Consider the following 27,665-nt stretch of genomic DNA (forward strand, 5'->3'; position numbering starts at 1 on the left):
TTCAGGAGGAATAACAGAAACAACTGACTTCTTAAAAAATGTCAGGAGAGGCGACAGGTCCTCATTAAAGAGGACCTTTCACTAGAATAAAAAATGTAAACTAAGCATACAGACATGGAGAGCGGCGCTCAGGGATCTCCCTGCACTTACTATTATCCCTGGGCGCAGCTCCGTTCTCCCGGTATATGCTCCGGTAGCTTCATATGTTCGGTTCAACTGGGTGGAGCCTGCCAGCGTCTCCTTCTCCCAGGCTGTAGCGCTGGCCAATCACAGCGCTCAGCTCATAGCCTGAGAGTTTTTTTTTTCTCTCAGGCTATGAGCTGAGCGCTGCGATTGGCCAGCGCTACAGCCTGGGAGAAAGAGACGCCGGCAGGCTCAACTGGGTGGAGCCGAACATATGAAGATACCGGAGCCTAGGGGTGGGCGATATAGACGATATAGCCGATATAAATTTGTGCCACGATATGGATTTTGAGCATATCGCCTATATCGCCGGACCGCGATATGATCCTGAGCCGGCACAGTGGAGAAGGAGAGAGTCCCTCCCTCCCCACTGTGCGCGGCTGCCGCTGACCACCAATGACAAAAGAGGAGGAGGGGAGGGACTGACAGTAAATCATTGAGTTTTCACGATCTCAGTGAGCACGTGAAAACTCAAATCCGATGGTATATTCTAACCCCCAGGCGTTCCCATGGTGACAGGGACGCTTGCCTGGGGGTTAGACTATACAGGGCCACGCCGCTGACAGTAGAACATTTAAAAACTAATCAGTAACTTTAACTTTATTCATTGGTGATCTCTTTACTGTATACCTTACTAGGTCTTAGCTCCGGTAACAGCAGGCAGTGCGGGCGGGTGTCAGTGAGTGAGCGCTGCCCCCCGCACTGCCTGCTGTTATCGGAGCTAAGACCTAGTAAGGTATACAGTAAAGAGATCACCAATGAATAAAGTTAAAGTTACTGATTAGTTTTTAAATGTATTCCTGTGGGCGTCGGGGAGGGGGGATCTGTGGATGGCACCGTTTAGGGGAGGGGGAATCTGTGGATGGCACCGTTTAGGGGAGGGGGAATCTGTGGATGGCACCGTTTAGGGGAGGGGGGGGGATCTGTGGATGGCACCGTTTAGGGGGGGGGGGGGGATCTGTGGATGGCACCGTTTAGGGGGGGGGGTCTGTGGATGGCACCGTTTGGGGGGGGGGGGATCTGTGGATGGCACCGTTTGGGGGAGGGGGGGATCTGGGGATGGCACCGTTTGGGGGAGGGGGATCAGCTCCCTGCTGCTGTGTGCACAAAGCACAGGGCAGCAGGGAGAGTGTAAAGTCCTATTCACCCTAATAGAGCTCTATTAGGGTGAATATGACAAGGGTTCTACGTTCTAGCCCTTAAGGAGACTAATAGTTATTAAATAAAAAGTAAAAAAAAGTTTAAACCCGCCCCCCAAATATAGAAAACAATATATCGCAATATATATTGCATATCGCACATGCTTAAAATTATATCGCAATATAGATTTTAGGCCATATCGCCCAGCCCTACCGGAGCCTATACCGGGAGAACGGAGCGGCGCCCAGGGATTATAGTAAGTGCAAGGAGATCCCTGGGCGCCGCTCTCCATGTCTGTATGCTTAGTTTACATTTTTTATTCTAGTGAAAGGTCCTCTTTAAAGTCAATCAATACTGTAACGTCAGTGAATTTCAAGTAGGACATTGAAACAGAAACCTATAAAGACTAAGCTCACATATCAAATATATACATTTTAATGTTTGAATTATGTACAGAATAAGCCTTCAATGGCTTGACACAGTTTCCAAATTTGCAAGTTGTCTGGCAATCGGATCACAGCTTCCACATTTTAGACAAACCAATGTTTTAAATACAACAACTGATATGTGCAGCAGTTTTACAAAAAAATAAACAGCAGTTTAGGTTCAATTGTTAATCAGTCCCAATACAAAATAAATATTGGTCAGCTGTACATTACGACTACATAGATTATAGCGAGATCTAGCAACCCATGACTCGTCTCTGAATTGGGATTACAGTGTTTAACCCTAGCACATGCTGATGAATGTAAGCAGGTAACTGCACAAAGGACATTCCCCCCCAAAATGCATCTTACTGCACCAAGAGAGAATGTCACTGGGCTTTACAACAGGCTTGTTAATAGATGCCCTGATCTCTGCTTTTTGTAGAGGAGTCAAGCGGCAGCATGTGAACGGTTTCCCCCACCCCTCATACTCCTCTTCCTTTCAGGGGTTGGTTTAGATCAATTAAAAATGTGCTTATCCTTTCAACAATTATTGCCAAAAACACAAATGGAATCTGTGACGGTGTTGATTTGATATATATATATAAAAAACAAAAACTTTTATTTTTGGACAAAATAAGATTATCCTGACGGCAAACCTTTTGTTTGGCTAGTCATTTTAAATAAAGGACATTAAAAAAGGGAGTAAAAAAATTTAGAGCAAGAAATGTTGATATAAGACACTACGTTGCAGACCTTTTCAAAAAGGTATTACAACTTAGTAAAGAGGCAACCCCCGCTGCACACAGTACAATTTTGGTGCAGCTTTTCAATTTATGTTCTTACCCAAAAACCACAATGATTTCCAAATGAGAAGAAGTAGTACAAAAACTGCACCACAATAGCACTGTGTAGACAAGAACAAAAGGATATGGCTTAAAATGCTCACAAGGAATATTTGGGGTTGGGAAATTAGGTACAAAGCGATATGTATTACAATCATGAAATGGGAGTCGGAAGAAAGCAGTGCAATGTAGAACACACCAGGGGCAGGAAGCCTCAACGTTGGCAGGCAGCATGGTGTGCGACCCAAAGCCACAGAAAACTGTGTCCACACTGAAACCAGGAGTGAAGAATAAAAGGTCTGAGACAATAACTTTTTTTGCAATGAAAAAATTAACAGATTGAAGCACAATTAATTTAAATTAGTGCGGCGGACCTGTCTTCAAATCCTAAAAGACACAAGTGACTCAAAAGTCTGTTCTTCATATGTACAACAGGCATGGGACATATGGTAAGTGCAATCAGTTTGCAAAAAAATGGAAATTTTAATATGTACAGCATAAACTTGGAAAAATAGCAGGAGATGCCATTGTACAATAGCTGTAGTTTTTAAACCGTACCAGTTGACGCACCGGATTGCTTTTGTGCCTAAATACTGTGATGATAACTTCTAAGAGTTCAATAGCCAGAGTTACTATTAATGGAAAGGGGGGAAAAAAGACATGGTCTGCACAGAAGTCCAGATCTTACAAATGTCTGAGGACTGAGGAATTAAGAACAACCTTGCAGAAATCTGGGGATGCAACATATTGTTCCTCGATGTTTCAGTGGCCCTACTGACAGCAAAGATGTAATGGCTCCATACGAGATTTGTTTTTTTGTACTAAGCCAATGTGCTTTATTTCACAAGACCAATTTTCTTTGCTTCTGTTTCATATATTAGTAGCCTCCACATTTTTACTATGAATACTTCTGCTTCTTCATCCAGCACCTATGAGCCAGAAAAAAAAATACATTAGGTGTCATAATATTTATTATATATATATATATAAAAAAGAAGGACTACAAATTTTATTACTAGAAGGCTCAAAGAAATGACTCTTCCTGATTTGTACTCTGTTTGTAACATTTTAATGTTTAATACACTAAATACTATTTGGTTAAAATTAGAAATACCCAGACACTCCAACAATAAATATTCCTCATATTCTTGTTTTATTTATTTTTTTGTATTTAACATAAAGCACATTCAGATTTAAAATCTTAGGCTACTTTCACACTCGCGTTTGGTACAGACCCGTCATGGATCTGCACAAACGCATCCGGTTCAGATAATACAACCGCATGCATACGTTCAGAACGGATCAGTTTATATTATCTTTAACATAGCCAAAACGGATCAGTCTTGAACACCATTGAAAGTCAAAGGGGGGGGGGGGGGGGGGGGGGGGGGGGCGGTTTCGGGAGTTTACTATTGTGCCATATTATGTCAGTGAAAACGGTTATGTCCCCATCCGTTTGGCTCAGTTTCGTCAGACGGAGAGTTTTGGTGTTCGTTTCCAAAGCGGAATGGAGACAAACTGATGCATTCTGAGCGGATCATTTTCCATTCAGAATGCATTAAGGGCAAAACTAATCCGTTTTGCACCAATTGTGAGAGCCCTGAACAGATCTCAAACTGAAACCAAAACGCCAGTGTGAAAATAGTGTAAGGCCCCTTTCACACGGGTGAGTTTTCCGCGCGGATGCGATGCGCGAGTTGACCGCATTGCACCCGCACTGAATACCGACCCATTCACTTCTATGGGGCTGTGCACATGAGCGGTGATTTTCACGCATCACTTGTGAGTTGCGTGAAAATCGCAGCAAGCTCTATATTCTGCGTTTTTCACGCAACGCTGGCCCCATAGAAGTGAATGGGGTTGCGTGAAAATCGCAAGCATCCCCAAGCAAGTTCGGATGCGGTGCGACTTACACGCACGGTTGCTAGGAGACGATCGGGATGGGGACCCGATCATTATTATTTCCCCTTATAACATGGTTATAAGGGAAAATAATAGCATTCTGAATACAGAATGCATAGTAAAACAGCGCTGGAGGGGTTTAAAAAATGAAAAAAAATTTAACTCACCTTAGTCCACTTGCTCGCGCAGCCGGCATCTCTTCTGTCTCCTTTGCTGAACAGGACCTGTGGTAATGTCACTCCGGTTATCACATGATCCATCACCATGGTAAAAAATCATGTGATGACCGGAGTGACGTCACCACAGGTCCTGTTCAGCAAAGGAGACAGAAGGAGATGCCGAGCTGCGCGAGCAAGTGGACTAAGGTGAGTTAAATACATTTATTTATTTTAACCCCTCCAGCGCTATTTTACTATGCATTCTGTATTCAGAATGCTATTATTTTCCCTTATAACCATGTTATAAGGGAAAATAATACAGTCTACACAACCCTGATCCCAAGCCCGAACTTCTGTGAAGAAGTTCAGGTTTGGGTACCAAACATGCGCGATTTTTGTCACACGAGTGCAAAACACATTACAATCTTTTGCACTCGCGCGGAAAAATCATGGGTGTTCCCGTAACGCACCCGCACCTTTTCCCGCAACGCCCGTCTGAAAGAGGCCTAAGGATGCTGCCTGCTTTGTTGTGTTGACATTTTTTTACAAGATTTTTTTCTTAAGTCACAAAACTTTCAGCCGTAAACCCCCCTCAGGACAGACCATCAATATCAGAATGGCAGGAGTCCAACATCTCACCGATCAGCTGTTGAAGATTAGCACAAGTATTATACAACTCCATAACAGAGTAGTGGATGAAGCTTTGTAGATACAGCTGGGGTGTTGGACCCTTGCTGATCGTGAATCGATGGCCTATCCTGAGGCAATCAATATCAAAAAGAGTGGAAAACACTTTAAAGAGGTATTCTGAAAATATTAAGTTATATAATGGGCCAAGGTACTAGTAAAGCACAGCAACCCTTTTTTCTAATGTTATCAGTGGAGGTCCCAATGATATCATGACATGCCACATATAACGACATACCATACAACATAGGGTTGAACATTTGTGCAAACATAGAAGAAAAACTTACCATGGCAACATCATCTAAAATGCTTTGCGGTGAACTGTGAGCCATTACCTATCATGCAAAACAAAAAAATGCAAGTCAAATATAATAGTCAAACAAAATGTAATATGATTACCAGATTACTTCTCCTTGTCCTATTTAAAATTTGAATTAAAGGTCTGTTCAGCCCTGCTCAGAGGGTAGGAATCCTGGTTCTTGCAACCATATTACGGACAATAAAATGAAACTGCCATAAGGTGTTTGCTCGTCTGAAGGACACTAAAGCCTCAGGCTTCAGCTGCATTACTTAGTGGAGGAAATGGTTTTAGCTGCCAATAGGCTTTATGTTGAATTCAGCTCAAGCTTTTCCAATGGGAAGTGGGTCATGTGATAGATTATTGGCTACAATTTACTGAAACACACTGGAAGTTTCGCAGGAAATGGCGGTCACATTTTCCAAAAGTGCTTTGCACAACATGTTATAGGTGTCCACCATTACGCCAGATGCACATGGTTTAAAGGGGTTGTCCAAGTTATTTTTTATTGATGACCTATTCTCCTCTTAATTGTTTACCTGCTCGCCGTCGCATCTGCAGGTGTAATTACCAAATGGGACGGATCGCTCCTATAGAAGTGAACAGGAGTGAGCCGTCCCATTGAAATGAATGGAACGGCTTGGTTGTAATTACACCTGCTCACCGCTGCAGATGCGACGGCGAGCAGGTAAACAATGAAGAGGAGGCAGCACTGGCACGCCGCGCACCTCCTCTTCAAACAGTTGATCGGCGGGAGTATTGACCCCCGCTGATCGGATATTGATGACCTATGCCGAGGATAGGTCATCAATAAATATAACTTGGACAACCCCCTTTAACGTTTAATTCCGTCTGTGTGAATACACAATGGAGAATGTTGAATAACCTTCACATTATAATTTTAGAATGTATTTTTGCACCCCAAATGCTGTAAAATTACCCAAGGTACATATAGCATGCATATGAAATCGCTTGATTATTTTACTTACTTTAGAACACACAAAGTCAACTAGTGTAGCTTCTTCTTCACCAATGTATTCAATGATCTTCTTATTGATCCATGGCCTAATTCTTCGCTCCATTAACGTCTAAGAGGAGGGAAATTGTGTAGCAAATCACTAAAAACTGACATATGACCACCATACAGATGAAAAACGCATGCTAACAGGACACTCAAGTGGGATCAATAGGACCCTAATCATACATTCAGCATACACACTAGGGCGTAAACTCGAGGGGGGGGGGGGGGGGGGCAATGATGCATTACTGGTAAAAATAAAGTGCATTATGCATCTTGTAGATTGTAAGCTCTTGCCGACAGGGTCCTCTGTACCAGTCTGTTAATAGTTCCTTGTTTATAATATTTTTATATTATGTATGTGTAACCCTCTCTTGATGCGCCACAGAATTATTGGCGGTTTCAAATAAATAATATTCTATTTCATAACTTCAATACAGTATTCAGCAAATAAGAGTCTTAAAAACTATAGCTACGCAGGTGTCACACTGTCTTTTTGTGAAAAGGCTGCTACTTCCAGTGGTGCTTTTCATGCAATAAAAAATGCTGCATGCAGATGTTAGATGTAGGAAAACATAAAATGTCATAGAAACACAGGAGCAGATTTACTAATCCTATAGATCGTGTACACTTAGGTTGTCTAGACCTTCCCTAGGCTCTTTTTTTTTTTGTTTCAAAAAAAAAAAGCAGAAAAATAATGTAGCGTGGCAGCGCACCTGCACCAGAATTCCTAGTCTTTTGTAGTCTGCATAAACGGTTTGGTAGTGAAAAGATTTCAAACAGCCATCAACTAAAAATCATTGAAACACAAAAAATGTACTCACAGTGTCTACAATGGACCAGTCCAGAGGATAAGCAAATAACTCTGGTTTAGCTGTGGGGATTTTCTCTATAAGACTCTTAATATGTTTGCGCTTCTCCTCGGTGTTAACATTATTTTTGGCAGAGGCTTTGTCATCATCGCCATAATCCAATGGCACCAGCTTCCTTTTCCGAGGAACCTCATCGCTATCTTCATCCTCAAATTTATTGAAAACACTATCCACTGCTGGCAGCTTCTTCCTTTTAGCAGCATTTGTTTGGCTTGGGCTACTGGAAGCACCTAAGATTGAAAACAAGATAGTAAAGAAAGATTATATAGTGAGAGTAACAGACAAGAAAAATACTCGTAGCTACTGCTACACAAAACAAGATTTTTGTCTAACTTGCCAGTAAAATCTCTTTCTCGCTCTTCCTTGGGGGACACAGGAGACCATGGGTATAGCTCAGCTCCCTAGGAGGCTTGACACTAAGTGAAAACTGTTAAGCCCCTCCTCCAGAAGCTGTACCCTCAGCCTGGAGAGAGAGACTGCCAGTTGCATGTCCAAGTAGTGAGAAAAGGCAATGTCCAACAAGTGGTACCAACAAGCCAACTACCGAACAGGGTAAACCAAGTCCGGAAACCGTGTAGAAAAAACAATGAATGGGTGGGTGCTGTGTCCCCCAAGGAAGAGCGAGAAAGAGATTTTACTGGTAAGTTATACAAAAATCTAGTTTTCTCGCCCATTTTCCTTGGGGGACACAGAAGACCTTGGGACGTCCGAGAGCAGTCCAGGAGGAGGGGGAACCACAGCTCCAAGGCAAAGCACCCAAAGTCATCAAGGAACCAACGCCTGCAAACCCAGGCGGCCCAAGGCAGCATCCGCCGAAGCCAGAGTATGCACCCTGTAGAACTTGGTAAGGCGTGCAAGGAAGACTGGTGGCCGCCTTGCACAATTGCGCGGCCGAAGCTCAATGTCTCCGGCCCAGGATGCACCGACCGCTCTGGTGAAATGAACAGTGACACTGAAGGTGGGACCCTGCCCTCGGTGCGGTAACCTCAGCAATAGCCATTCTGATGAAGCGGGGGAAAGCCACCCTGGAGGCCGTCAAACCTTTGCGCGGACCTCCTGGAAACACAAGAGTCCGAGCGTCGACAAGAGCCGGTGATCTCCAAGTAAAACTGCAAGGCCCGAACAACGTCCAATCGGTGAAGTGTCCGTTCCCGGGGGTGGGAAGGGGAGGACGATCGCCTCGTTGAAATTAAAGGCAGATACTACCCTCAGAAGGAAGGGACGGGATGGAAAACACCCCTGTCCTGGGGAAAAACAGAAGGCTCGGAACAAGAAACCCGTCAGAGACACAATGGCTACAGAAACACAACCGTACAGGACAGAAGGAGTAGAGAGAACTTCTGTAACGGCTCCAAGGGAAAGCTTGGAGTGCCGAGAGCTCAGTATGTAGTTCCCAGGGCGGTACCGGGGAACCAATGAGCCACTCAGTGGAAGACGGTCTTGACAGGCCCAAGAGGGGCCAGGGAATGCTGGAAGAGGATGGACAGCGCCGACACTTAACCCTTCAAGGAACAGAGTCCCAGTCCCAGGTCCAGGCCGGACTGGAGAAGGACAGAACCATGGGGAGAGAAAGGCAGAGTGGGGGAATGCCCAGCTTCCCACAGAACCCCAGGTAAAAACTCTAAGTCCGATAATAGATCCTGGACGAAGCATGGCTGGGAGCGAACACTAGCGTGCCCGCTGGAATCGCCTGGCAAGCGGGAAAAAACCCAATGTGATCAGGCGCAGACCAGCAACACAGGCAGAAAAGTCCGGCAAAACTGGTCCCGTCGGCGCCCGAGCAACGTCGTCCCATATCCACCCGGAGTGGGGGAGCAGGAAAGACGGAAGGAACCGAAAGGGTCCACACAGCATCCGACAGATGCCAGGACAAGACAGGCTAAAGTCCATGTCAATGTTGCCACCAGAGGAAGGGGTTCTATAGTCCCGATGTGGGAGATCTAAGGACAATCTTGACCGAAGGGTAGTCCTCCCAAGTTACCAAGATGATAAGTCTACAGCAGGACCATCGCCTAGAATGGAAAACGCAATCTGCACCCAGCGGGAGGACAGAAAGCGGTAGACCCGGTAAATGGGCGCACAGCTAGTACAGCCAGTGTGAACGAGGGAGACTGTACGAGGCCACAAGGAACACCGGAACCATCCAAGTGAACAACCATGCTCTCCCCAGAAGGGGAGGGCAGTGAAGGAACAGCCTCTGAAGCCTGGCCGAGGCAGAAGCCACATCGGAGTGATATGCCCCGAGCGGGAGCCAAAAACAGAGCCGGCGAGAAAAAGCAGTCGAGACAGAGGCCGGCATAACACCCTCCGACCAAAAGGAGGAGTGGGTAACAGGAAGTCATAGTAGGACAGCTCAAAGGCAGAACACCTGCTACTCTGTGAGACGCCCGGCTCACCACCTCGCAGAAGGCGAATACCCTGAAGAACCAAAAGTTGAGGTCCCCCGGACCTGGATAACTGAGCACCCAAGAGAAGTTGGGTGACCTTCCCGAGAAGAGCGGCCCGAACCTGGCAGCAGAGCAGAACTGAAGCGCAGAAGGCGCCAATAAGAAGGACCCATACCACACTGCATCCGAAGAGGAGGAAATGGTAGTAGGCGAGGGAACCGTAGTCCCGTCAGAGCAAACACAGAATTCGAGGGGCGCTGCAGACAGCACTCGTCCATGTGACCGCTTGCACAGGGAAGCAATGCCATGGGAGGACGAATGGGTACGCATCTAGGAACCACGAACACTCCCCAGGTGGAAGGGCCAACAAACATGGTGGATACCGTCACAACGGAACCGCAATATACAATCCAAACCCGAGAACGAGTACCGCCTAGCTCGGTGCAGTAGAGAGCAAGTAGAGCCCTTCCGGGTCAGGTGGAAGCAGAATGATCTTTTCAGAGAAGAGAGCAAGGCTTGCGGCAAGCTTTGTATCCCAAGAGAAACAAGTATGTCGCAGAAGGAAGGGAGGCATACGTACAAGCAGCCCCGTAAGCAGTGAGAAGGCCAACCCACCTACGGGAGAAGGCATACACGGCCCAAACAACGCACAGAGCGCACAAGAACGTCCACTCACTGCAAAATAGTCACTCAGCGAAGGGGGCCAGCCACAGAGTCCCACAGTATCTACGGAAGTGCAAAGTGCAGCCTGAAAGGTAGTTATGCACAAGAGTAGTACGGCATGCGATGGAACGAAGGCAGTCCGCCCAGAAAGGGGGGAAATGTACCTGGCAAACACTGCAGTCGGCAAGAGTGCAAAGGCCCGCCCCAAAAGGGGGTGATGCCCAAGGCCAGTACCAACTTCAGAGAAGCCATGAGAGTACAGTATTCCGCCTAGGAAGGGGGGTCATGCACATGGCCAGCACCGTAACTGGAGAGTGTGACGAATTCTGCCTATAAAAGGGTGGCATGCAACTGGCCAGCGGCGTATCCCGGGAGAGAGCAAGGGTCCGCCTAGAAGGGGAACATGTACGAGTCCAGCACAGCATATACAAGGACAGCCATGAGTCTCGTAAGCGTGCAAAATTCCGCCCCATGGAATGAGGGGTGGTCATGCACAAGGCCAGCACCGTATCCAATGGGAGTACAAGCATTCCACCTATGGAAGAGGGCAATGCTCATGGCCAGCATCGCATCCAGTGAGAGTGCAAGCACCCCGCCATGGATGGGGGTCATGCATGTGGCCAGCAACGTACCGGCGAGAGAACAACCACAGTCAGTGAGAGTGTATGTATGCCGCCTGAGTAAAGGAGGCATGCCCATGGCCGGCAGCGAATCCAGCGAGAGTGCAGCGTCCCGCCTATGGAAGGGGGTCGTGCACATGGCCAGCACCGTATCCGGTGAGAGTGCAGTATTCCGCCTATAGAAGGGGATCATGCACAAGGCCAGCCCGCAGCCAGGGAGAGTGCAGTATTCAGCCTAGGAAGGGGGGTCATGCACATGGCAAGCACCGTAACTGGAGAGGGTGACGAATTCTGCCTATAGAAAGGGCGGCATGCACATGGCCAGCACCGTATTCCCGGGAGAGGGCAAGGGTCCGCCTAGAAGGGGAACATGCACCTGGCCAGCAAGCGCGACATGCTGCCTATGGAAGGGGGGCATGCATACGGCCAGCACTACTGAGATCAGGCTGCAGCGTCCTGCGCAGCCAACAAGAATTCCGTTATTTCTCTTCTTTTTTTTTTTAAAACACAGCTGAGGCAGGAAGGGGGCCACCATACAGGGGCACAGCCTCTCTGAGAGGCAGGAAAGGGGCCAGCCATACAGGCCCATGAGGACGCCCAGATCTTAGAGGGTCTCCTCTAGATGGGAGCCGGCCGGTACCCAAAAGGTTAACAGGGTTCCGGCCTGGGGGCGGCGCAGCGATCCCCTGGGGGCGGGGGAACCTCCAGGCGGGAAGAATTCACCCCCTCCAACCGAGGCCGGAATTTTGCGGCCTAGTAGGCCGCGAAGCGGGGGCTAAATTTTTTGGAGGGAGCCGAAGTGGCGCATGTACATACCGGCCGCGGGAGTCCACCCCGCGAGCCGGATGAGTCAGGGGGCCCGGGAGGAGTGCCGGAATTGCTGCCCAGCAGGCCGCGAAGCCTGGGCCAAAATTTGCGGAGCCCGGCCGACTGGAATGCACAGATGGTCGGCCGGGGCCTGTTGGAGCAGTCCATGCCGGCCGCGGGTGCCCTCCCCGCGGGCCGGAAGCGAGGACCCTGCGCCTCGGCCATCAGGAGCGGGCCCCTGGCCCTGAGCAGCGCACTGGTAAGGGGATGGGGGGACCCTGAGACCAGGTGCCCGTGAGGATAGAGGCAGCTCCCTAGGAGGCGTAACAGGGACGCCGGCATAACCCCTCCGTCAGGGGCAGCTAGGTGCGGGCCTCCGGGCCCTGTTGCAGCATTCCTCTCACAGGGAGAAGGGAGGCAGTGCGGCTGAACCTGTTTTGCAGCATTCTGCAGCTGCCTTCAGGAGCGGTGGGGATAAAGTCCTATGGAGGCCAGGAGAGGGAGCAGATTTGCCGCCCTGCGGCACGCCAGGGGCCAGCCTAGGTCCAGCAGGGACAGAAGGGTCCAGAGGCACCAGTATGGGGGTCAGGCACGCAGGAGACCGGGGGGGGAGAGAACGTAGGGCTGAAGAAGCCACTCTCTCTCACCATCAGCCGTCTTCACCCTCGGTCCGTTCCAGCAGGGTCGCCCCTTCAGCTACTGGCACCGTAATGGCAGAACGCTGGAAGAGGGACTTGGCGTACGGGCGACCCTTGCGCTGGCGGGATGCAGGGGAGCTAGGCTGCCCTGGTCCACCTTGCCTTCGGTCGGGGAGGCAGCAGTGCGGGTGACCGGCACTGGCGCAGCTCAACCCCGGGAGAAACAGAGAGGTCTATTGCGTCTCTGTTGTCCCTGATGGTCTGGAAGAAAAAGAAAAAAGGTAAAAATCTAAATTTAAACAAAAGGAGAAAACAGGGAGTGTCTTGCCTCCTTGGACACTAAGCAAAAACTGTCTGTCTCTCTCTCCAGGCTGAGGGTATAGCTGCTGGAGGAGGGGCTTAACAGTTTTCACTTAGTGTCACGCCTCCTAGGGAGCTGAGCTATACTCAAGGTCTTCTGTGTCCCCCCAGGAAAATGGGCCAGAAACCAGGATTTGTTAAGTCACCCCTCCTCCCTCCAAAAAACAAAAACAAAACATGTCCACACCTACATATAAACCATTTCATGCTCACCTAACTTGAGACTAAGACCTATTTTTGGTCGGTACTCCTCTTGTGGTTGCTGCTCTGGTGAATTTTCATGTGGAATAATAATACCACAAGGAGACTCATCGCCTGGAGAGTTAGGAGTGGCGTGGCCACTACCAGAAGAGACAGATGGGGCAGAGCTAATAGGCCGCATGGTGGGCTTAAGGCAGGGTTTTGGTTCAGGCTCTTCCTCCTCTTCAATAGGTTCCTCATGTTTCTCCTCTTTGATGGGTTTCTCCTCTTCCTCCTCCTCAGATTCTGGCTGTGGTTTAATCTGTGGTGGTTGTCTTCGCCTTTCAGCTTCTTGTTCCATCTGCAATTAAAGATACACATGAGGATATTGAACAGTAAAATATTTAGTCTTTGAGCAAATCATTGCAGTAAGAATTTCACCCATTACTACTCACGTGGCCTTATTAAAAGTAACAAGAAAAGCATCCTACCATTGCTACAGGTAAATGTAGTTCACATAATATCAGATTATAAATTCACTATTATACATATATTTACATCAGTAGTCGAAATGTGTTAATAAATCTAGCCTCTGCTGATTGCAAATTTGAAAAAAAAAAGAATAATTAAAAAAGGTGTCAGAAGTGATTAATACAGACCCTCTGAAGCTCAGCATCCGGATCGGGATGTCCCTCTGCTAACAACCGCTGCCTGATTTCCTCAAGCTCTTCTTTCTCCCTTTTACGGTCACGTTCATCTGCTTCAATTTCTTTTTCCCTGTCCCTTAATCTTTTCTGGAGTGCGCTACCTCTGAATAAAAATAAAATTTGCACATTACAGTTACAACATTAATTCTGCTTATTACAGTAAATACACGTCTGGAAAACTAAAATATGCAGAATACCTGTAATACTTGGGATCATCTCTGTCATCATCATAATCTTCCAAAAATTCTTTTAACCTTTTTGCCTCTTTTGCCTGCTTAGAAGGCAGGAATAAAAAAAAGGCCTATTATTGTACACAATAAGGAAAGGATTAATGTTGGTGGGTTAAAGAGACAAAATATAAAATTAGACCATCACAGAAAAACATACCACATCTCTGCGTTTTTCTTCCTCTCGCTCAGATTCCTTTTCATAATCTCTCGCTTTTTTCCTTTCTCTGATCTCCCAATTTTTAAGACGCTAAAAAGAAGGAAAGATCATTTCAATGTGGCAGTGCAATCTTTGCATTTAAAGGAAACCTGTCACCAGGATTTTGTGCATAGAGCTGGGGACATGGGCTGCTAAATGGCCACTAGCTCATCTGCAATACCCAGTCCCCACAGCTCTCTGCTCTTTTATTGTGTTAAAAACCCTTTTTGATCAATATGCAAATGACCTGATATGTGTCCTGTGTCCGGAGAGGAGTCAAGCGGAAAGGAGCCCAGCACCGCCCCGCGTCCTCCGAATCTCCTCCTCTCTGGCTGACGTCACAGAGATGGAGCGCCGAAAACTCCCGATGCGCGAGCTAGTGCATGCGCAGTGTCGGCATCATGTTCATTCCCTGTGCTGGCATCAGCACAGGGAACGAACTACGCATGCACTAGCTCGCGCATCGCGAGATTTCAGCGCTCCAGCTCTGACGTCAGCCAGCAAGGAGGAGATTCGGAGGACGTGGGGCGGTGCTGGGCTCCTTTCCGCTTGACTCATCTCCGGACACAGGACTCATATCAGGTCATTTGCATATTGATCAAAAAGGTTTTTTAACACAATAAAAGAGCAGAGAGCTGTGGGGACTGGGTATTGCAGATGTGCTAGCGGCCATCTAGCAGCCCATGTCCCCAGCTCTATGCACAAAATCCTGGTGACAGGTTCCCTTTAAGGCCAAATTATTTTTTTATTCTAGATAAATACCTTTACATGCCGGGTACCCCCCGCTGATGCTGCCTCCCGACTCCTACGCCCCGCTGTGCCCCCCTGTAGTTTTCCCGCTCAGCATGTTAATACTGAGCATCTGTACAGGTTTTCTCAGTGGGTGACTCCTTCTGCCTGGCTGTGCTGCAATCCAATCACAGGGGAGAGCGTCACAACCAGGGAGGAGACTCCCATTGAGAAACCCTGGCATCTCCTCCTCCCTGTACAGATGCTCAGGGGGGCACAGCTGGGCATAGAACCCATATTTAAAAAAAAAATAAAAAAGGCAGGGTGGCAGCATCAGCAGGGGGTACCCCGCAAGTAAAGTTATTTACCTAGAATATAAAAAAAATATATAAACACACACACACAACATGAAAGGTCTACTTTAAATTTAATTTGAAAAAAAAAAAAGAAGAATCTGGAAGACAATATTAAAAGAAATTATGCCTCCCTACTAATGGTGGAATATTTGAACATTTACCTCTTGGTATGCAGCTTCTTTTTCACGCAGTTTTCTTTCTAGTTTACGTCGCTCATAAGTTTCTTCTTCATCTTCCTCTCTGTCCCTTTTTTTCTCTTTTTCTCTGTCCCTTTCTCGGTCTCGTTCTCTCTCTCGCTCCCGCTCTCTATCCCTGTCTCTACTTTTCTCCCTAAAAGAAAAAAAAAAAAGTTAAATATAAAACAGTGAAGCTTTTTAAAAAAAACAAAACAAATAAAGTTATGTTTCAAAGGCTACTGTACTCATATTTAAGAGTTGTGCCACACAAAAAAAATAGGGAACGACCGATAGATTTTTTAGGGCCAAAACTGATACAGATAATTTGTGAACTTTCAGGCCGATAGCCGATATTTTTGTTGTTTTTTTTTACTAACTTTTAGTCCCCTTAGGGACTAGAACCCTTGTCCTATTCACCCTGATAGATCTCTATCAGGGTGAATAGGATCTCACACTGTCCCTGCTGCTCTGTGCTCTGTGCGCACAGCAGCAAAGAGCTGAACATGGCAGCCAGGGCTTCAATAGCGTCCTGGCTGCCATGGTAACCGATCGGAGCCCCAGGTTTACACAGCTGGGGCTCCGATCGGAGGGGATCCTGTGGCCACTGCCACCAACGATTAATACTGGGTGGGGGGGGGCGCACTGCGCCACCAATGTTTTTACTATTGGGACGGGGGGGGGGCGCACTGCGCCACCAATGAAGATAACTCATTCATTCATATACAGGAGGCGGGAGCTGGCTGCAGAATCACATAGCCGGCTCCCGACCTCTGAGCGGTAGCTGCGATCCGCGGCACCTAAGGGGTTAACTACCGCGGACCGCAGCTACCGCTCATAGAGGTCGGGAGCCGGCTATGTGATTCTGCAGCCAGCTCCCGCCTCCTGTAAATGAATGAATGAATGAGAGACTTATCTTCATTGGTGGAGCGGTGGCCACAACCCCTCCCCTCCTCTTGTCTTCTCTCCTCTCATTGGCGGCGGCAGCAGCAGCATCACAGGGGGAGGGAGACACTGCTTCCTTCTCCCCTGTGCTGCTGAGGGAACACGGAGAGCGCTGAGAGCAGCGCGTTCTGTGTTCCCAATACGTTATCGGTATATCGGCAAAATAGATGCAGATAACGGTCAAAATACTGAATATCAGCCGATAATAATCGGTAAAACCGATAATCGGTCGATCCCTACAAAAAAAATTTGACATTTCTCGTGAATGGCATTGGGGGACACAGCTCCATGGGTATATACCCAGCTGCCAATAGCAGGCTGACACTAGAAAGGAAAAGTGTTGGCTCCACCCAGATGGGCTATACCCTCTGCACAGACACTAAACTAACCTGTTTTAGTCTAGTATCCATAAGAGGCAGACATGACCTGTTCTGTTTTTATTGCAGTTCTTGCTGCTTATTTAGGTTCTCCATTTATTTATCTAACGCAGGCCTCTGCCTGCTGCAGGAAGGGGCTTCGTCGTGGACTCCACTTTAGTAGCACCCCCTGCGGTCGCATACTATTGTACCTCGCCGGTCATCCAGTCCCCCATTACTGCATCAGCAGTGGCATGCCGGCAATCCTACGCAAGTGCGAGTTTGCTCCCTGTCCCTGCACCATGGGGTCTCCTGGGTTAGTTCCCCTCTTTTGGCCAGAGGGTGGGATTCACTTTACTCGGGGGGGCCTTTTTCTTCCCTCCCTTGGGCTCCCTTCTCCCTGGCCACCCATACCTCTCCCCAGCCTTCCCTTCTACTTTAGTCCTGCATCTTCTCTGGCATGTCCTCGGGTCCCAGGTGCACCCTTTGCCCCATTTTTCCCCCTCCCTGGGTGTCTCTTCCTCCTCAGGAGCCCCCCACCTATTTTTTCTTTTCCAGGGGGCCCCCGGTTTCCCGCAGTTCCTACAGGCCACTTTATCAAATCGAGGCCCTGGCTTTTTCCTCGCTTAGGCTGCATCCTCAACCGCCAGACACCCCACCCCACAGTCAAGCGCAGGCTTTTACCCTGTGGGCGGAGTTTGCACTTAGCTTCTGCACCTGCATCTGCATCTTGCTTCTGCGGCTGCTGCACCACTTCTTCAGGGGACACAGCACCTGTGGTCCGGTAGGACAGCCTCTGGCTGGCCGCTTTTATTTTTTCAGGCTCCCACTTAGCCCTCATGTCCTCTTCCAGAGAAGACTCCCATTCCCAGCCCCCCCTCGGGTCGCCACGTATCTTACGTGCGCCATTGCAATAAAATGTCGCCATATGGTCAGCCTAAACCTGGTTGTGCGCAGTGCCTTGTCCCCAGACCCTCTAAGGACGCCCTGACCTCCCCTTCTGTGTCAGTCCCTCCTGAATGAGACTCTTCCCTGTCCCAAGCCAGGGACACCTCTGACTTGTCTGCGGCCATGCAGGATCTCATCAGGGCAGTTAGGGACACCCTCCACGTGCATTAAAGGGGTATTATCTTAATGATCACTGTTAAATCTGTTAATGATTTAACAATGATCATTTTTCTAAATATATTTAATTAACTAATTCCCACCCCTTAGAAGAAAATAAACCTATACTTACGACTTCTTATCTTCTCCCGGCCGGCCGCACGCTGTACTGGACGCGCGCGCCGAAACCATGCATGCGCTTCCTGGCCAGTATAGTATACTTGCCAAGAAGAAGTCACCAGGGCGCATGCGCGGTCTCGGCGTGCGCGTTCAGTACAGCGCGCGGCCGGGAGAAGATATCAATCAAGATGGAGCCCGCCCCCTGTCGAAACCAGGAAGTGGACAGCGCGCCGGGAGCAGGTAAGTATTAAACGGCGTCATGAGAATACCACTTTAAGACCCCTCCTACTCTGCTCAGGAATCCGTACCATTCCGCCGTTCTATTAACCTGTCCAAACTCCACATCACCCTGTCCATGCTTTTCCAGTTCGGATGGCTTGTGAACCACTCCAAGTCCTCCCTTGTTCCCAGCCAGAGGATGAATTTGCTGGGCATGGTCTTCGATACTCGCCTCAGATGAGTGTTCCTTCCCCAGGACAAGGTAGTGGCAAGCCTTCTCCTCTGCCCATCAGGGCATGTATGCGCATTCTGGACCGAATGGTTGCCGCCTTCGAGGCAATTCCTTATGCCCAATTCCACACTCTGTCCCTTTAGCTTTCAATTCTTGCCCGGTGGAACAAGCCTCTGTCAGGCCTCGATCGCCCAGTTCGCCTTTCCTCTCAGGTCCGCCGGGACTTGCGTTGGTGGCTGAACCCCCGAACAATCTCCCTTTTCCAAAGGCCCTTGGCTTCTTGTTCCCAAGTGAAAATCTTCCTTCAGGAGGTGGCTCATTGCGTCCCTCCCTTCCGTTCTCCAGTGGAACCATGGGATTTGAATCTGGTCTTAGATGCCCTTCAGTCCTCTCCCTTCAAGCCCTTGAAGGAGATCTCCCTTTACTACGTCTCTTTTAAGGTTGCCTTTCTAGTCGCGATTACCTCCATTCGCAGAGGGACTCTCTCTTGCCGGTCTTCCTTTTTGGTTTTTCAACAGGACAAGGTTGTCCTGCACCCAGTTCCCTCCTTTCTTCCCAAGGTGGTTTCCTCTTTCCTCATTAATTAGGAGTATGTACGGTCTTCATTCTGTCCCAACCCCTCTCATCCTAGAGAGCGGTCTCTTCACCGTCTGGATGTGGTTCAGGCGCTCGGGCTGTATCTCCAGTTAACAGAGTCCTTCCGTCGTTCCGACTCGCTTTGTAGTGCCTGAGGGCTCACGTAAGGGGTTTACAAGCCCCCAAAGCCACCATTTCCTTAGATTCGGTCGACTGTCAAAAGGAATCCTATGTGGCGATGGGTCGTGATCCACTTTCAGGTTGACCGCTCACTCCATTAGGGCGGTCGGGGCATCCTGGGAGGTCTGGCATCTAGCCTCTGCCTCCCAGGTCTGCAAGGCCGCCACCTGGGCCTCAATTCACTCCTTCTCCAGGTTTTACCACATCCATTCCTTGGCCTCTGCTGATGCCAGTTTGGGTCGCAAGGTTCTGCAAGCAGCAGTGCATTAGGTTTTTCGCATGGCTGTTTCTCCTCACCCTCGGGGACTGCTTTGGGACGTCCCATGGTGCTGTGTCCCCCAATGCTATTCACGAGAAAAATAGATTTTTGTACTTGCCGTAAAATCCTTTTCTCGTTGGATGCATTGGGGGACACAGATCCCACCCCTCTTGTTATTTTCTTTGTTCGGTTTTCCGGAACTCTTTCATATTGGTCCTCTTTCTGGTTTAGGACGTGTTAGCTTTACTTATCGCTCTGGATTTTGGTGCTCCTACTTCTTTAGTACCAACTGGTTGGTTTAGTGTCTGTGCAAAGGGTATAGCCCATCTGGGTGGAGCCAACAGTTTTCATTTCTAGTGTCAGCCTCCTAGTGGCAGCTGGGCAATGTCCCCCAATGCATCCAACGAGAAAAGGATTTTACGGTAAGTACAAAAATCCATATTTTATTTTTTTTTTAAAACCAGCACCTGTATCTGAATACTTTTGTAATTGTGTGTAATTAAGGCTACTTTCACACTTGCGGCAGTGTGATTCGGCAGGCAGTTCCGTCGTCGGAACTGGTCGCCGGATCCGCCACTGACTGAAAGCATTTGTGAGACTGATCCGGATGCGGATCTGTCTCACAAATGCAGTGCAAGGACGGATCCGTCTCTCCGCTTGTCATGCATCCGTCTTGTATCTTTTTTCACATTTTTACCGGTCTGCGCAGGCCGGATGAACGGATCCGGCATTTTGAATGCGAAATCCGGCACTAATACATTCCGGATCCGGCATTCAGGCATGTCTTCAGTTTTTTTTCGCCGGAGATAAAACTGTAGCATACTACGGTTTTATCTTTTGCCTGATCAGTCAAAGCGACTGAACTGACATCCTGAACGGATTACGCTCCATTCAGAATGCATGGGGATATGCCTGATCAGTTCTTTTCCGGGATAGAGCCCCTGTGACGGAACTCTATGCCGGAAAAGAGAAACGCTAGTGTGAAAGTACCCTAAAGATTCAATATAGCCATTGAGTTACGCAATAAAATGTATCTGTATAGTGGCACCCGTTTACCCTGTTACTTATTTTGCGGTCAGCCTCTCTGAGGTGGATGTACATGTTCCGATCCATCCTTCAACTGGCCTAGCCCTTTCTACTGCTAGAAGCTGTGACGGTTACATGGAGAGGACACACCCCCTGAGCTGTAAGCGTTACAGGGAGCAAGCTGAAGCAAAAAGGACACGAACATTTCCCCCTGAGAAAGGGCACGCTTCCTGAACTGCCAATCTGAAATAAATCTATCAGAGCAATTGGAGCAATGAATGAGGAGATCTCTGGACCCATGTGAGGTACAGGGCTGGTTCTAGCTTTGTTAGGCTACTTTCACACTTGCGGCAGTGTGATCCGGCAAGCAGTTCCGCCATCGGAACTGCCTGCCGGGTCCACCGATCTGAATGTGACAAAGCATTTGTTAGACGCGGATCCGTCTCACAAATGCATTGCAAGAACAGATCCGTTTCGCCGCTTGTCATGCGGACAGATGGATCCGTCTTGTATCTTCTCTCACATTTTTACTATTCTGCGCATGCGCAGACTGGAAGGACGGATCCGGCATTTTGAATGCCGGATCCGACACTAATAAATTCCTCCAGGAAAAAATGCCAGATTCGGCATTCAGGCATGTCTTCAGTTTTTTCCGCCGGAGATAAAACCGTAGCATGCTACGGTTTTCTCTTTTGCCTGATCAGTCAAAATGACTGAACTGAAGACATCCTGAACGGATTACTCTCCATTCAGAATTCATGGGGATATGCCTGATCAGTTCTTTTTGGTATAGAGCCCCTGTGACGGAACTATGCCAGAAAAGAAAAACGCTAGTGTGAAAGTACTTTTAGAAAGAGATTGTCTTGTGATGTCAGACTTAAATTTTTTACATTAATTATGAGATAACATAGTAGCATAGTAACATAGTACATAAGGCAGAAAAAAGACATATGTTCATCCAGTTCGGCCTGTTATCCTGCAAGTTGATCCAGAGGAAGGCAAAAAAAAAAAAGAGATAATTAGCAAATCCCCACTATCACCTTCATGTCCAAGTACAAATCTCTGCAGCCCCTTAAACCTAATAACCATTCCTCTGACCCCTGCTCCTTTGGTTCCTCTTGCAGGAGCATTATGGAATGCACGCTCTGTCTGTAACAAACTGTCTTACATTCATGACCTTTTCATTTAAAAAACTTTCCTTTCTGGGTCTCACAGAAACATGGCTGACACACTCCTCCCCTACTGCACTCATATGGATTTAATTTCACTCACACACCCCGCCCCGGCTGCAAACATGGTGGAGGAGTTGGTCTTCTATCAGACACCTGCTCCTACAGCCCAACTCCACTGCCACTCTCCATTGCACTCACCTCATTTGAAGTACACTCTGTTCGCATCAACTCTCCCTCCAACCTTCAAGTAGCTGTCATTTACCAACCGACAGGCCCAGCCTCCATCTTTCTTGACCACTTTAACACCTGGCTACTACACTTTCATTCTGCCGACATCCCTACTATCATGCGTGACTTCAACATCCCTATTGACACCTGCCACTCAGCCGCCTCTAAACTCCTATCACTCTTCCTCCTTCGGCCGTTCACAGTGGTCTTCAGCTCCCACCCACAGAGATGGTAACCACTCTGGATCTTATCTTTACCCACCTCTGCTCCCTATCTAGCCTTTCTAATTCGCCTCTCCCCCTTCTCTTCATTGGTCTCTTCTGCTGCTCCCCCGGTCCACACACTAGCACACCCCCGCAGGAACCTTAAACATCTAGACTTTTGCTTGCTTTCTGACTCTTCTTCTCCCACTCTATACCATCTGTTCTCTCCAAGACCCAGATGCTGCCTCCACCCTATATAACACCACAATAAGTACAGCTCTGGACATTGTTGCCCCCCTCACACACAACAAAACCCGAAAAATCAACAGACAACTCTGGCACACCAACCTGACCAAAAAACTCAAGACAAGCTTCCAGGGCTGCTGAGCGGCGATGGAAGAAATCCTATTCTAAAGTTAAATTCACTGCATACAAGCAATCCCTTCCTCATAATCAAATCCCCACTTTCTGATGCAAAACAGGCCTACTTCTCATCCCTCATCTTTCCTGTCCCAACAGCCCTAAACAACTTTTTAACTCCCTTCTCCATCCCCCAGCGCCCCCACCCTCTCCTCTCAGCTGAGGACTTTGCCACATACTTAAAATAAAGTCAACATCAGAGAAAGCTTCAGTACACAGTCCCCACGGACCCTCTACACAACTGCTCGGTCCTCTTCTCCCAAAACCTACTTCTCCACCATTACAGAAGAAAAACTCCACTCTACTCTCCAGATCTCATCTCACCACCTGTGCACGTGACCCAATCCCATCCCACCTCATCACTAACCACATCATAGTGTTTATCCCAGCCCTAACTCTATCTATCTCTTCAACCTATCACTAACCTCTGGTGTCTTCCCCTCTGCCTTTAAACATGCTACCATTACACCTATCCTCAAAAAGCCTTCACTTGACCCATCATCTTCGTCCACTTATCACCCCATATCACTTCTTCCATATGCCTTAAAGCTACTTGAACATGTCCATTCAGAACTGTCTTCTCATCTCTCCTCCCTCTTTGACTGGCTACAACCTGGCTTCCGACCCCACCACTCGACTGAGACTGCCCTTACCAAAGTCACCAATGACCTACTAACAGCCAAAACCAAAAAACATTACTCTGTCCTCCTTGACCTGTCCTCTGCGTTTGACACTGTCGACCACTCCCTTCTGTTGCACACTCATCTCTTGGCATCACTGACCTGGCCCTCTCCTGGATCACATCATACCTCACAGAACGGACATTCAGCGTCTCCCACTCTCACACCACCTCCTCATCTAATTCCCTCTCTGTTGGTGTCACGCAAGGCTCTGTCCTAGGACCCCTGCTCTTCTCTATTTACACTTTTGGCCTTTTTTTTTTTTTTTTGAATCAGATCATTTTTATTAAAGGTTTTACATACAGCCAATTGTTCAGATAAACCATACATTATATGACAATAGGATATCAATACAGTAAAATCAATCATACTTTATCCAAATCAGCATGTCAATAACACTGCATCAAAAAATCAATCTTTATTAAATCTCCCAGTCCCCCCCCCACCTCCCCGTGTGGTCATCTCCCTCGACATGGACAAAAATGCTCCAATTCTCTTACATCTTAGCTTCCAAATCCCCTTAGGACCATTCCATTCCAAATATGCATCGATCTCTGAGACACCTGCCATTGCTTCTTAAATTTCCGTACAGTACCTCTTAATTTAGATGCCACTCTCCATGGATATCATATGATTGACCATATTTATCCACTCTGACTTAGTCGGAGAGATCGGCTGTATCCAGTGTTTTGTAATGGATTTACGTGCAATGTACAATAATTTGGCAATTGCTAATTTATAATCATTGGTGGTTGTTAGGTCCTCTACATACCCAAGATACCCCACCAGTGGAGTCTTTGGTAAAATAACTCCATAGCTGTTTTCTATTTGTCTATACACTCCACACCAGAAACGCTCCAGTTCTGTGCAGGACCAAAACATATGAGCTAAGTCTGCAACCGGGGCAGCACACCTAGGACAGTTAGAGTCCGCACGTAGACCCATCTTAAACAGGAGCCGTGGCGTCTTGTATACCCTATGAATAAGGAATAATTGCGATCGCCTATGTGCCACACTCAGATATTGTGGGTACTGCCCCCAAAACATCCCTCCATTTTTCCTCCGACAGTTCTCCAACATCCCTCTCCCACTTAGCCTTAAGACTGGTTAATGGATCACATACTACTTTATCTAGTAGACTGGCATAAGCCATGGAGATAATAGTGCGCGATAATCTGGCCTGCACCACTGAATCAATCGGAGTCCCTTGGCTTTCAGTATCACTCTTATGCTGACGACACACAAATCTACCTCTCTGGTCCAGACGACATCACATTATCCAGAATCCCACAATGTCCATCTTCTATATCCTCCTTCTTCTCCTCACGCTTTCTAAAACTTAACATGGATAAAAACAGAATTCATCATCTTTTCCCCATCTTGCTCAACCCCCCCAACAGAACTATCAATCACGATCAATGGCTGCACACTCTCCCCGATCAACCAAGTCAGCTACATTGGAGTGACCTTGGATTCTGCCCTCTCCTTCTGACCGCACATCCAAGCCCTTACCACCACCTGCCGCCTCCAACTCAAAAACATCTCCCGCATCCGCGCTTTCCTTAACTTTGAATCTGCGAAAATGCTTGTACATGCCATCATCTCCCGCCTAAACTACTGCAACACTCTCCTCTGTGGCCTTCCATCTAGCACTCTCGCACCCCTCCAATCTATTCTCCTCAACTTTGCTGCCCAACTAATCCACCTCTCACCCAGTTACTCCTCTTCCTCTCCCCTCTGGCTCCCCATTGCCCAGCGAATTACGTTCAAAATACTAACAAATACATACAAGGCCGTCCACAACCTGTCCCCTCCCTACATCTCTGAGCTACTTTCCCGATACATTCCCACACGCACTCTCCGATCCTCACAAGACCTCCTTCTATTATCACCTCTTCCCACAATCGCCTCCAAGATTTCTCCCGTACATCCCCCATACTCTGGAACACGCTACCCCAACATATCAGACTCACCTACAGCGGAATCCTTCAAAAGAAACCTCAAAACCCACCTCTTCAGACAAGCCTACAACCAGTGACCCTGCTGCCTCTATACCGCCATGACCAACTTTACCCTCTCCTACTGTGTCCTTCTCCCATACCATGTAGATTGTAAGCCCTCACGGGCAGGGCCCTCTCTCCTTCTGTACCAGTTTGTAACTTGTCTGTATTATGTATGTGCAGCCCTTATCATATGTACAGCGCTATGGAATGAATAGCGCTTTAATAATAAATAATAATAAAGATAACCACTTTAGGTCTAAAGAGATATAGATATATTTATTTTCACAGACAGATTTGCCACCCCTCTATAATTTTATTTTTGGGACTGAAAAATCCATTCCATCAATGTGAATAAGGTCTTTTCTGCAGCATGAGCATGGCTATCTGTTCATCTAGATAGGTATATTTTTAGCAACATTTCAGACCAATATTCATCTAGTAAATGTGCATAAGGACACAATTATAGAAAACGTATCTAATATCTGTAGCACACAAAGCAATACTATTACAAAGATATACCAAACATGATGGAAATTCTTGGTCCAAATAAAAGGAAAAAGGGGTGATAATATCTATATAGCCTCATGTATAAAAAGAATAGATGTACCTTGACCGACTCCGATCCTTACTATGATCTCTCCCACGGTCTCTTTCTTTTTCACGTTCTCTGTCTCTATCGCGATCCCGGTCTCTGTCTCGGTCTTTGTTTCTGTCACGATCCCGCTGCTCTCTTTCTTTCTCCTTCTCACGCTCTTTATCTTGTTCCCGTTCTCGCTCTCTTCTTTCTCGCTCACGTTCCCTCTGCCTTTCCCTCCGTTCTTTCTCAATCTCCTGTCTCTCCTTTTCCTTTTTGCCTTTCTCCTCTTCCAGTTTCTATGAAAAGAGAAAGAACATATTAATGCTAAATTATATATATATTTTTTAATTTCAAAATAAAAAATGAAAGACAATCAAAATGTGTAGCAAAAAGAAAAAAGGCACAAGACTAGATTTCGTGCAAGAAGTATATTGCTACAAAAGGACCAGCAATCGCCAACCATGTTTTCTAAAGGATCCAGGGCTCCAAGTAAAGCAGCACTTCATAACCAGTACAAAAAAAATAAGCTTGGGGGAAAAAAAATAATAATGTATGACATGGGATACACCGTGGCCAAGATATATGGCATGGATATATAAAATTCAGTTGCACTTAGTCCTAGTACCAAAATCTAGCACAGCATCCAATATTTTTTTCTGGCAAATGTCATAAAAGGTACAGTAATATTTTTTATTTTTAAAAAAGATCTAATAACACTGAACATGTCAGAAAATGGCAAAATTTCTACAGCCACTCCAACCCACAGCTACTGCCAGGGATGGTCAAAGTAGTCCAGGCTCTTGACTCAAGAGACTTCTGGAGTTAAAAGTCCAAATAGCTGGTGACGAGGTGGTCCAGACATCAATCATTTAGAAATGACACGTTTTTCTAAGAGATTATTCAATAAAAACTAAACATTCAAAAGTGCAAACATGAAATGCTGCTTTTGAGAGCACAATAAACACAAGAGAAAGAAAATGAAATGTGTACTTGGGGACATTAAAAAGCTTCAAGTACACTATCTGAGGTCAAATTCTACTGGCAAAAATTGGTGGGCACGTTGATTAAATGCAATGGGAACATTTACCTACAACAAGACTAGGAACGTCAGTAAACTTACAAATGTTGGTTTAGCGCTTCACAGAAGGATGCTAAACATAGAAACTGCAGGACGGTTGGAAATCGCTTGCGACATGAAAGCTACAGGGGTATCCGTTCGTTCCATAGCAATGGCCAAAAAAATAGCAATTATTTTTATTGTGGGGGAAAGGGGAGGAATGTGTCTATGCCCAAAATACCTTAAACACATTGGAAATACGACATCCACAGATCATATATCCCATCCTTGTTAGCAATTGTTTTGAATTAACTTACAGATGATGTGCTAGGACATGGCTCTCCAACACGGGATTAACTTTGCCTACAAGCTATGATTCTGGGAGGAAGAGCAAGTAAATTTTCAAAGACAGACAAGTCTAGGTGCACAAATGTCTACGCATCACAGTTTAGATTTCATCGCATTTACCAACAGATGACCGCTCATCCCTTCAATTTCATGTCAGATAATTAAACTACAAGAATACAAACAATGCATTTTACAGGAAAAAAAAATTAAAATAAATTAAAAGGCATCTTACCTTACAAATCAGCTGCCTTTGGATCCCGGGGAAAAGTACATACAGGTAAGAAGGAATAGAGCAAGGACACAGACAGAAGGGAAGGCATTCACAGTGCAAATGCAGCTGGTCATGAGACATGGTTAGCCTCGCGTGTTTTAGCAGTACAGGCAAG

General features: G+C 47.1%; 1 protein-coding gene across 5 annotated transcripts in view; it reads right to left on the reverse strand.

Annotated features, from left to right (window-relative positions):
* Positions 1 to 1,735: 1,735 nt before the first annotated feature.
* Positions 1,736 to 27,665, reverse strand: part of RBM25 (RNA binding motif protein 25) — a 45,573-nt gene continuing 19,643 nt past the window's right edge. For 3 of the 5 annotated variants that reach the window (XM_040411742.1, XM_040411743.1, XM_040411741.1), the window contains exons 9-19: positions 25,905 to 26,170; positions 24,546 to 24,632; positions 15,563 to 15,731; positions 14,278 to 14,367; positions 14,088 to 14,161; positions 13,843 to 13,993; positions 13,217 to 13,544; positions 7,481 to 7,758; positions 6,628 to 6,726; positions 5,628 to 5,675; positions 1,736 to 3,522 (exon numbers count right to left, since the gene is read on the reverse strand). In XM_040411742.1, coding sequence (XP_040267676.1) covers positions 3,430 to 3,522; positions 5,628 to 5,675; positions 6,628 to 6,726; positions 7,481 to 7,758; positions 13,217 to 13,544; positions 13,843 to 13,993; positions 14,088 to 14,161; positions 14,278 to 14,367; positions 15,563 to 15,731; positions 24,546 to 24,632; positions 25,905 to 26,170 — 1,683 coding nt within the window. In that variant the 3' untranslated portion in view covers positions 1,736 to 3,429. The remainder of the gene's footprint in view (positions 3,523 to 5,627; positions 5,676 to 6,627; positions 6,727 to 7,480; positions 7,759 to 13,216; positions 13,545 to 13,842; positions 13,994 to 14,087; positions 14,162 to 14,277; positions 14,368 to 15,562; positions 15,732 to 24,545; positions 24,633 to 25,904; positions 26,171 to 27,665) is intronic. The other 2 variants (XM_040411745.1, XM_040411744.1) reach the window with 1 other exon arrangement.

This window comes from Bufo bufo, chromosome 11 (genome assembly GCF_905171765.1).
Source record: "Bufo bufo chromosome 11, aBufBuf1.1, whole genome shotgun sequence".
NCBI lineage: Eukaryota > Metazoa > Chordata > Amphibia > Anura > Bufonidae > Bufo > Bufo bufo.